Source organism: Branchiostoma lanceolatum, chromosome 16 (genome assembly GCF_035083965.1).
Source record: "Branchiostoma lanceolatum isolate klBraLanc5 chromosome 16, klBraLanc5.hap2, whole genome shotgun sequence".
Taxonomy (NCBI): domain Eukaryota; kingdom Metazoa; phylum Chordata; class Leptocardii; order Amphioxiformes; family Branchiostomatidae; genus Branchiostoma; species Branchiostoma lanceolatum.
In genome coordinates, this window is record NC_089737.1 from 11,051,046 (window position 1) to 11,063,060 (window position 12,015).

The following is a 12,015-nucleotide window of genomic DNA, read 5'->3' on the forward strand; positions in this document are numbered from 1 at the left end:
CGGCATTGCGGAAAGGCGGTCATACCGGATATATAGATACAGATACAGACCAAATATTCTCTCCAAGACAAGTTAACATATTCACCATCGTTCCATACTGTATATGGGTACCCAAGAAATCCTGACCCTCGTTTTCGTGCAAGAATCGTTTCCGCCCTGGAGGGAACACTTTTCAAAATGGCGACCGTAAATGGAAAGTTGCTATTTACTCTTTGATACTACACATGAACAACAATACCTTTATTTCTTTGGATCAAAAAGAGAGATTGAGCGATCTAAGTGAGATGTACAGCTTACCTGACACTGGACACCTCGCTCCGTATGGAGGATACTGTCGCCCCGAAAACAGTCCTTTGGGAAGAGAACTCCAAGATCTGAGATGTCGTCCGTGAAAGAGTGCCCTCTAGCGCCTTGTCCTTGAGCTTCAAGTCTGATATGGCCAAGACATTCTTCTTTATATCATCTTCAAGGCCACCGAGACCCTTGGAACTTCCCTGTCGCCGCATCAACCTTGATATTTCTATCGTATGGTTGCGTAGTAACTTTTGTATCGCCTTATTGCTGAGCTTTTTCTTCTTAGAGGCTGGCTCTTGAGCGACGAAGATAGACTCGTAGTCGAACAGCGATTCCTCGTCATTGTCGTTGTTTCCGAGTTCTATTCCAGATGTTGGTCTGTTAACAGCTACCGCCTCCACAGAGTCTAACTTGCGTTGCAGGCTCGACAACGTGCTCTCGTATGCTATTTTAGCGCCCTCTAGCGCCTGTACCCTCATGTTCAGGTCCATGATTGTGCCCTCTTGCCTCCCCACGGTAGTCTGAATTTCCAACGCTTTCTGGCGCGCATCGGAAGCGTCCATTCGGCTTGTTTCCAAAGCGGAAGTGACGTCAACGAGCTTAGCCTGGACCTTGTCCAGTTGTCCCGTCAGAAGGCGTAATTTTTCCGTCTGACGCCTGTTCTGTTCCAGAAGCTTCTTGTTCTGGTTGTCACGCACGACATTCTGTAAAAAGGAAACCGACAAACAAGTCTCAATACAGTAACAACTGCTCCCTAACAAGTCATTATATAGATGAGTACGGATATTCAAGGTGTAGACAAGAAATCGACGATCTAATATCACCGATAAACATTTCTCTTTTTTTAATTTGATGTCCTTTTCATTATTGTGAATTTCTCGCAAATTCTGTCTATGACTTTTCCTGCCGATGCAACTTCGGACCCAGGCCAATACAACTTTTCCATCATGGGGTACCAACTTTGGACCCCGCCAAACCAATTTTCTCATTGTTTGTTTGTTTGTTTTGGTGTGTGTCTGCACCGTAAAAATAGTATGGCATTTTTTTCAAGCTACTGCAGTTCCTACCTGTGTCCTTAGGCGTCGCTCCATCGACCTAAACTGCGCGTCCAGTCTGGACACCGCTGTGCTGAGATTTTCCTGTTGCGCATGCGCCTCGTGAAATAATAACGTCATCACCATGCAGGTGATGACGTAAATCTCTGTCGTACCCATAGTTTTCATCTGTTAATGTATCGTCTGCAAGAAAGGAGACAGCCAACGTTAACGTTACGAAAAATGACTGAAATGATTGAGAGAACATCCTGCAATATTCCTGACAAACGTAGAGGGCTCTTTTCAACCAGTAGATTTAGCCAAACTAGTGTAAGGACTTTAGGGCCATTTCCTTTCTTTCCCACTGGTTCGTGGTTTAACAAATCACGTAAACGTAAACATGTCTTGTGACGAAGAATATGGCTGAAAGCAATAGTATCAGGATAACAACCAAGGCAGACCTTTGTCAGGCCTTTTGTAAATTCCTGCATGCCGTAACGTTTTTCAAATTCGAAGTTTAGAACAGTTGATCCTACCTGACGCACATACGCGTATGATTTAAACGCTAAACTTGTAAATAAAACGAGTATCTCATTCAGTTATTCACTATCAAATATCGCACCGAGGCTAATGGAGATTCCTTTTCTCCCTACACATTCTGCCCTTTCCTTTCTTTGCCTTTTTGTCCCGATTTTTCGCTCTAGTTAGGGGACAACAATGTGACTGGCGACCAACGGTGATACTGGGCAGTCCTTTGTTGTGGTAATTAAGCACTTATGACCTTTGCAACATGTCGCGATCTCCTTTCTTAAAGCATGGTTGACCCGTAGACGCGCTTGTCGACTGCTTCGCAGGACACTCTTGTTGGTTGTGTGGTCAGTGCAACATGACTATCAATCAAAACGTCACTGCACAGCAATCCTTTTTTACTTCCCACCCTCCCCCTTTTCTAATCAGCCATTGATGTACCAGCCCTGTGATGCCCAAATTGGTCGAACCTCAGACTGAGGACGAAGTATGATGCTATTTCGTTAAATTTCAGTGCAATGCGCCTTTGTTACAGACCCTTCTCTTCTTTTGCGTGCAGAGGTTTGACGCCCTAAAGCTCCATCATATACTTTACATCCCCGGATAGGACGATGCTACGCTTTTCCAGTCGTGTCCAGGCCCGGGTGAGAACTCGGGCCGATGGCTCCACGGAATTTCAACCAGAAATAACATCAAATTTCAAAGCCAAGAAGAGCCGGATGCTGTAGAACTTCATTATCAGATTTGCACACAAAAACACGGAAACGAGAGCCAACATTCCGTCACGTGCCCAGGTTAATGAGCTCCTCCTGTGAAATGTTCTTTTCATGATCAGTTACATGAAATAATGCAGGACCCCAAAATCTGATGTTAACGAATGGCATGATCGACTTTATCGTGCCGCAATGATTTCTGACCAAAATGTCGACTGAATATTACGTAAAGAAACAAATACTACAAATTCTGCTGTAAAAGAATGATACGATTGTGGTAAATACTATGATGATTTCTGACAAAATTGTCGCCTACATAATTTGTTAAGAAATAAAAACTACAGGAAAGCGGCAAAGAAACTTTCCTAGTCCGTATTATCGTCTGAAATCACGTCTGAGGCGGAACCAGAAACCACCAAACCCCGAGGGTAGCTTAAATACCCGCAGTAAATCGGGGGTAGTTAATTAATGGTTAACAGTGTTTGGGGAAGGAAATAGGGCATGCCCTAGTTTACTCAGGTCCAGACGGAAGTAAGAAAAGTATAATTTTTGTAAAAGGCTTATCACAAGTAGTAAAGCCTATAATTATAGTCTCTGTTTTCTTTTGCCAAAATTGGAAATAATTCTGGTTAATTTCAAAGACAAAACTGATTGGGAGGGGATAAGTAATCTTTCAACACTAGAAAATCGTCGGGGGAATGTTTTCAAACCATTTCTGACAGACAAAAAGGTCCTAAGTTTTTACAATAGGGCACACTCGCTCACTCCGTTGACCTCACATTCAACTTCAACGGGAACAAAAGCTGGAACTTTGCGTCTCAAAACACGTCTTCACCCGCATAGTTCACGGAAGGTCACTGGGCACGCCACGACTACCTCGCTGAAACTCTTCAGAAATGTGGCATTGACAAGTACCTACATCCGTCAGTTCAGCCGAGCCGTCTGGGGGCCACACAGGTCCTCCATCAGGCCTCTGGATTTGTTTATGTTCGAGTACTAAGTCCGATTGAATGGCAGCTGTACGCACGCGTATTGTACACTGGGGTATAAATTTTCATTCTCCCGTCTCCGCCCCCCTCCCACTACACGTAAACAGGTAGAAATTTTATCCAACATTGGATGGACTTGTCCAAAACACTTCTAAATATACAAAGTGTAGTAGTTGTAGTTGCCCGCCACAAAAATGATTGACATTAGTTCGCGATGGTTTTATGTTCGCGTTTTTCGCGGTAAGCTCTTCGCCGCGAATTTTTTCCCATCTTACGCCCTTGTCTACCATTCTCTATAAAACGCGAACTTAGAACCACCGCGAACACTCTATTTTCTCCCTGTCGCTAAATTAGAATCACGCGAACTTAACATACATTTACAGTATTTCGTCTGGAAATAGCAACGATTAATGACCAGACGTCAACATGTATCGGCTTGAGTATAAGGGCCGAGTACTGGTTTCAATATGTCCGTCACCATGGACCACTCAGGTGATCACTCTGGTGACCTTGAGCAACGGGACACGTCAGAGGTCACGTCTTTCAGACCTGAGGGTCAGGACTCTTGGACACACGGATATCCTCTTACACTGGGGGAGATGTCTCAAGACGTTAAAGTCAAGGAAACCAGACGAAAACATGACACGGCAACCTTGTACCTTGTACGAGGCAGAGGGCGTCACAAATATCCTAACCCGCCCAAACCAACTCTTGTCCTCTCGACATGGCCACAATACTTGGCAGTGCCGTTTTCTTTTTGTCCCCAAATGCACCGATTGACTGATTTCGATAAAAGACAGACATGGGGCTAGCTATTGGTTGTTGTGTCTCGGTCTATAGCCGGATGCTTTGGTATTTACCATAATACGACTTCATCAAAAAGACGTCATGTAGATATAGTTACAACTTCTTCTATGCAAACACCTGACAGTGAAGAAGTTGGCAATGTTCGATGGCCAGCTTTACGTAAGAACTTTATCTCCACCCAGGTGTAAAAATGAGTACCTTACTTCGGTTGGGGAGGTAAAACGCGGTGGAAGTAGGGGGTTGGGCTCCACCTTCCAACACCTTGCCGTAGTAGACAAAGTGGATAACAAACTATCGCCCCATGGCCATACAACTTCAAAAGGCTATGGGACTACCCTTAGTAGTAGTTTACCTTTACATAGATAATTGATTCAAATCTACCCGTCGTCAAAGATCCTTGTATAATCTGACCCACCTACAGAGACAATGTTCAGATCCGTCTTTACAACGTTTCACTGATCATACTGAAAAGGATGAGAATCGGTGTCTAATTCACAACACATCTATCGGTCAGCGTGGGAGGACGTGATTTTAGGGTAGAGAGGGATTATCCTGTTCACTCTGACATCCTGATGCAAATCTACTGCCGGATTATGTTCCAGGAGAAACAAATGATTAAATCAAACCAAACAAGACAGATGACACCCAGTCACCACCGCCTGAGATGACGCCATTGCCGCAAGAAAGTAATACCTTCGTGTCATGGGACTGGCACTGACACAGAGGTATAAAGGGGATGGGTCATTGACAAACAAGAGGTTTCTACCACTAAATGTCACGACCATAGCATGTCCAAAACACGTGGTATCAAAATCGGAGTCCCGCTGCAGTATCATGACGAGCCGCTAGGGAGCTCAAAATCTTATCATTTTGAGGTCTCATCAAGACCTACACACATACAAAATATGAAGACAACCCAACCAGCCATCTTCGAGTTATCGTGTTCACACAGAGACAAACACTCACACAGACACATACATCCGCGAAGACATAACCTTCTTACCGAAGGTGATAAAGGTTTTTAAGCTATGCTGGAAGGAGTCTGCGCACGATAGCACGTTCATTAACGCTATGGTAATTATAGATTCTGTCCGGGTCGCCATGATGGTGTATTTCAAAGCGATCTACGTTGCTATTACTCATACAGGCAAGTTACAAAAGGTTTTTGAAGTGAAGAACACATAACCACTGGCTAGCTGCTTGTCTCTGTTCGTCGCTTCCAATGTGAAGCAGACCGGAAAGCTAGCGTGTTGCATAAGCCTTCGCTCTATCCTTGGCCCGTTAGAACATTTTGCCGGTGGGTGGCTTTGGGGCCAGTGGTGCTTACTACTAACAATGCCTCGTGTGCCAGTGGGCATTGTCAACAGTGCCAGCATAATGACGTTGACTGATAAGTTTGAAACAAAACTTTGATAAAACTAAGGCCGGCAGCAAGATAGCATACTTACTCTTACTGGCTCCGCGCCAATCCTCATCACGCCACGCTATTGGTCAAGCCCGGAATTGATTGACAGTTCCATCAGACGGTTGCCATCGCCGCTAAAGCACGAGAATGATTGACAGTTCCATCAGACGGCTGCCTGAGAGAAGACATCAGTACCTTCACCAGTGCCAACAGTCACGACAGTGCTAGGACAGTGCCAGGCATTTCTGACACCTGTAGTGACATGCCCTAGAAGATAACAAACGTTGCCCGCTCTATGTGTCTTTTCGAAGTTCTAATAAAGCTTTAGATACATACGTTACTACTACTTGTATACTGCGCCATTAGAAAAAGTTACAGCTCTCAAAATAGAATCCAAGGTTCTTTTTCTAAGTGTTTGGCCGCTAGCTATAGTGTAACTTGTCTGAGAGTGATTGACAGTTCCATGGGACGGCTGCCATCTCCACCAAAGCACGAGAATGATTGACAGTTTTATCAGACGACTGCTCGAGAAAAGACTTCAGCACACTTTAACACACTACTATCAGTCACGACAGCGACACGCATTTCTGACACCTGTAGTGACATCACCAAACAGATAACAAACATTCCCCACACTAGTCTGTGTGTCATTCCAAAAGCTTTCCATGCGTACCTTACTGCACAACTGACACCTGTAGTGACATCTCTTAGCAGATAACAAACATTCCCCATCCTGTGTGTCATTCCAAAAGCTTTCCATGCGTACCTTACTGCACCATTGGAAAAAGTTACAGCTCTTGGAAAACCCTCATCAAACGTAAACGACTAGTGCACGAGCAATCACTTTTTTCGTTAAAAAAAACGCAGCAACATATGTAGGATCATGTAGTGCCAGACCGCAAATATAACTTGTTCTCTCATTGTACAAATGCTTATCTTAAAATGTGGCCGGTGCTGGACACATGGTCAGCGTTGGGATGTTCCAGATAGTTTCGGAAGACATATTGTTTTGAACTTGACCCCTTGCCCTGGGCACTTATTACATAACGGTAACGTGCGTGGTCATCCAAGACATTGACATCCATCTGGAGATCCGGAGATTCACTCCAGGTGAAGACCTTGAGTAGTCGTTTCAATTTGACCGACAATTCCTATTTGGCCTATGTGTCAGAAGCACTCATCAGACATCACTGATCACGACCATGGTCGTACAGTTTAGGTGAAAATATATCGCACTGCATTGTGTGATTTTCATAACCATTGCGACAAATCATTAAGTTTGAAAACCAAAGCATTGACGATTTGTTCTCAGTGGGTACAAGAATATTCCTCGCATTTTATGAACCTTGACTAACGCACCATAACCTTGACCGGATGGGTCCGTCTGTGGGATTTTATATACCGTAAAACAAATGTGACCAAACGTACCCTTGGCCTGACGGTTTTGATTACACACCATAACACATATAAGGCCACGGCCAGTACCATAACTTTTCGCATGTCTGACTTTATCGATGACCTTTAACCAAAGCCGGAGTACGAAGATTTGTCGCACCAGTTTCTGGGACTTACGACTTTGAGTTATTTTGGCAATGTTGTACATTGATAGCCTTGACCTGACCGTGACTTAGAGATAGCCCTATAACCTTAACACTGAATCAACAGCTGATATTAATAGAAAGACGCTTGAGACATAGACTTAAATAGGTTGGTAACCTTGACCGGGTACCAACATGAAGTTGTGGCACACTAACCTTTGCACCGAAAGTATTAAAACTAACTTTGAAATCAGTGTTAGGCTCCAATACACGAATCTGGTTGATTACATCCGCGCGCGCATTGATTTTAAAACGTTCAACCGAAAAACATATTTCACTACTATGGATAGATTTGCAAAAAGTAGTTCCCCCTGGATATTTTCACTGTTCTGGGCTAGTCGGCACCAAGAAACAAAATCCAATAGAACTGATGTGGCTTTAACCTTTAGCACACTGAAGTAGCCGTTTGACACCCATTCTCTATTGGTTACAGAGCAAGGCAGCAGGGAGAAGGTTAAAAAAAGCCCCACCTATATAGAGCCTGCTAAGCGTCCTTTGCCTTATCACACAATTATTCAAGAAGACTTTAACCTCTGGCGTTTCCGTCTCCTAAAGGTAAAACGGTCATGCCTGGCCTGACATCACCCCACCATATCAGACACATAGATAACGACAAAGCCTCACACATGGTGAACAGGCTTAAAGCATCCGAACTACCTGGCCACATTCCACTGGTGGTACCCGTGTGAAGCCACATTTCTGCCCCTGCCAAACTAATGCTCCAACACTGGTAAGGGTTTTCCAGCATACCTGAGATGAGAGTATGTCACACTCTTGTGGCGAGGTAATTTTCAAGCAGAAGTCTGATCGGAATTTGGGAGGAGGGGTCGTGGTGTGGAGGCTGACCCCAAAGCTAACTCCACCCTAACCCTAATGGCTAACCCTAACCCTAACCCTATCCGCAACCCTAACTCCACGCACGCGCACTACTCCGCGAAACAGAAATCTGGCGAGGCAGAAATTTGGCGTCACACCAGCAGACCTGGAGATCTGCCGTTGCCGTTGGTTGATGGATATGAAGAATACTGCATCGTACAGAGTTGTCTCTGCTTTAGGATTTTCAGGTCAGCCGGCGCCCGCGAGGGAGGGATCCGTGACCAGATGCAATGATGTAGCCCTCTCGGAGGTGCCTAGATATTTCCACCGTTCAGGGCAAGTAGTTAGTCAGCCTCAACGAAAGCACGACATACTATTGGATGCTGCAGATGGAGGTTCTAACCCCGTTCGAGTCCGGTGTGAGGGGTTGCATAAGTTCATTCGGATGGGGACATTAGAGAAACCCGGCAAACCTGTACGTAAAAGAACCGTTCAACACACTTCGACCAGAGACGAAGAGTCCCTATGTACTTGGTTGTTCGAGCTGTAACGAAACCGCATTGAAATAGATAAAGCATCATGGTTCATTCCAGTTGAGGATGACTGCTTTCTTTACCTTTACTTACTGTAACAGGACATCAGTGAAATGGCAAAGTTGCATATGGTTCAAGCTCACGCCTTGGCTCCCCCTCCCTTCCCCCTCTCAAAACGGCCATGACTTTTGTCTTGAGAAGTTATGGAAAGTGGCTGGGTGAGGGCAAAACGTGATACTTTGTGTGTCAAACGTCGCCACGCGCTAATGTGAACCGTGCGCGATGAAATGTCTTATCTTTGCGAGGTGGTACCAGACGAAGATAGCGGAGTCACACCGTCTGACCCAACCTGAGCTCTAGGCTATAGCCGAAATCCAGAACACATTGTGGCGAGGAAACAGCCAGCCGTCTCTTATCGAACGATGTAACCTCTGCATTCCTAGCTGCATTCGAGACATACTGTTTGGGGTAAAGGCGATATATTACACACTGGTATCAAACCAATTTCGTAAGCAAGGGGCGCTGTACATTTGTTTATAATATCCGTCACTTCTACGGTTAAATAATGGTTTGGAGGATGAATCTATCAGATGAAGCGACCTTTGCTGTTTCCTCTTGAAGATACTGTAAATTCCTCAAGTCCGAGTAGGGCAAAAGGTATTTCAACGTTCGCGTTGGACACACAGAACATTTCTGACAGAAATATGTATTCTTTACGGTGTTATGACCGCGAACAATAAACCACAGCGACTACTTGAATATTTACAATAACCACTGTTGTTGGAAAGACTCCCATGTAATGACAAGATAATGACTAAAAATCGTGATTTATTGCAATCAGCCCACTGTTATTTGAGTCCCTCAAATGGGATAGAATAGAATTTAGATTCTATTAGATAAACACAGTAGCACGTATCACTTGCCTCGGACCAATAACTCACGGCACTCCGAACTACACATATAATGTCACTGATGATTGTCGAACGACCTAACAACAGACCACCGCGTTCCACTCTATTTAACTCTGAGAGGACCCTGTCTTTTGTTACCCACATAAATACCGTACATTCCTAGGAACTAATATCATTTTCGTAGGAGATTGGAACAAGTAGTTGCGGAACGGAATAGCCTGGATCCAGCCTAAGCCCTTGTATTAAAGCTTTTGCCCGCTCTCCCAAATCCGCTAGCCGCCTTGGCGGGAACAGGCTAGGAGAGAAACTTCAAAAGGATGTTATCAAGTCTATCAAGGGTACATTCTTGGAAATCTTGACCCTTCCTTGAATGTCTGAATGGCAACCCTTGTTCACTTCATATCCGGTGTGATTGTAACAGTGGGGATCAACCTCCGCTAACTGACCAGTCTAACTGGTCCGGAACTCTTAGCCTAGCCCCAGTGGTTAGCGCGTTGATTTCCCAAGCCGTGCGGATCGGGATTGGCGTGGGTTCTAAACCCGGGAGCGGCGTACTGCCCCTTTGGGTTTTGGGATTTTTAGATAATAACCAGCCATGTTCAATGGTTTGTCCTGCGCCTCTTCGAGAACCGCGGGCATTATGGAATCTCTGAGGCTGAAGTTTAACGAGCATCATGAGACCACAAGGCTGAACGCATGAAGCTGTCGTCATGGAAACGCTACTAGACGAAAATTGGAACCATGAGACTAAAGTAGTCGGAGTGCCCATAAGATCAGCAAGCCCAGGAGAGGTTGGAACTTGGAATCAACATCTATATGACACCTGAAGTAAGCAACAGCATCTGGTGACGTAATTAAACGTGACGTCAGACTCTTTCGGAAGCCAGGTCTTCCAAAAAAGAACTTTGGAGTTCGGTACAGTAGACTAGTCTTTAAAGTAACTTGGGTGTAAGGAAAATCAAGAAGCGCCCCCAAAGACACAACAGAGTTCACAAGATAATATTCCCATTGAAGGAAGATCGTTAGTTGGTTCGTAAGCTCCATCAGCTTGAATATAGGCCAGGTCAACGTACGCGCGAAAGGTCACGTTTGGCCGACTACAGACTCCACCATGTGATGAATTGTGCCCTAAAATATGAGAGTCACACCGCGGGAGTCGTGATAAAGAGTTTAAGGAGGGGTCATAAGGTCAGCCAGACAGGCACGCGCGAGGGAACACCGTAAATAACCAGAAATAGCTAAGTGGTAGAAACAACATGCAAACAAGAGGGTGATGGATGTTTGGTGCCTGTCACACATGAATGACTGGTTTCATAATTAAGTCCATTCCAGGGTAAACATTACCATCTCATTTGTAGCTGCACACATTGCAGACTTCACTGGATGTTTGTTTAACTATGCGCAAACTTCTGATAGAAAAGGGCTTCAATAGAGGCACCACTCGCGCGCAAGTACACCTCCACAGAGAGAGATCTAGAGGGAAGGAGAGAGAGGGAGAGGGAGGGAGAGGGAGGGAGAGGGAGGGAGGGAGAGGGAGGGAGAGGCAGGGAGAGGGAGGGAGGGGAGAGAAAGAGTTACAGAGAGAGAGAGAGACGTGTCGGTCTTAGAATCTTACAGTTTGATACTACATTACGTTTCCATTTAGAGTTAGACATAACGACAAAACTGATTTTGATGAGAGGTAAAGTCAAAGTTTTGCAGTTCCCCTGGCCTCACACCCAGCTTCCATGCAGATCCCTCGTTAGTCCAAGTAGTCCCAATCGTTAGTCAAGAGCCGAATCGTTACTACGGTCCAGTGAATCGGGCACGAAGCCTACAAGTCGTCAGTCCCAGCTGTTATTTGGTCTATCTGCTGCCAACGACCAATAGGGGCATCTTTCTTTCTTTCCGGCTGTCATGTGATTATCCTTCATTCAACTGATTTGTTTAATCACTGTGTTTATAAGATATACCGCGATACTGCCCAAGGTCCTCGTTACACAGGTCCTAATAGTACATACAATGCCTCTCTTTGATTTGATCAACGATGTAGATAAAACTACTGATAAATGCAGTAGACCAGAAAATCATTCAATCCAATGGTCAAATTGTTGACATGACGATGATCGTGAACTCGTGACCTTCACATTCCTGTCTGTAATGATTCCGTGTGTCGCCCCCCTCCCCACCGAGATTCGCCCAATTTCTCGCATGTCGACCTTCTTATTTGTTTGGTCTCTACCGGTTGGCTGCACGCGAGGAGCAGGGTAGGGGGTATGGGGACTCAGGGGAGGAGCACGGAGGTGAAAGTGAAGATGAGGGACAGAACTTCCCGCCATTTTTTTTTATGAACGATTTTGGAACAACCCCTTGGAACAACCTAGAACATTCTGTACCTGTGCGTCATT

At 45.1% G+C, this 12,015-nt stretch overlaps 1 protein-coding gene across 6 annotated transcripts in view; it reads right to left on the reverse strand.

Annotated features, from left to right (window-relative positions):
• Positions 1-12,015, reverse strand: part of LOC136421710 (putative leucine-rich repeat-containing protein DDB_G0290503) — a 42,227-nt gene that overhangs the window by 21,769 nt on the left and 8,443 nt on the right. For all 6 annotated transcript variants that reach the window (XM_066409200.1, XM_066409197.1, XM_066409198.1 and 3 more), the window contains exons 2-3: positions 1,362-1,532; positions 298-998 (exon numbers count right to left, since the gene is read on the reverse strand). In XM_066409200.1, coding sequence (XP_066265297.1) covers positions 298-998; positions 1,362-1,517 — 857 coding nt within the window. In that variant the 5' untranslated portion in view covers positions 1,518-1,532. The remainder of the gene's footprint in view (positions 1-297; positions 999-1,361; positions 1,533-12,015) is intronic.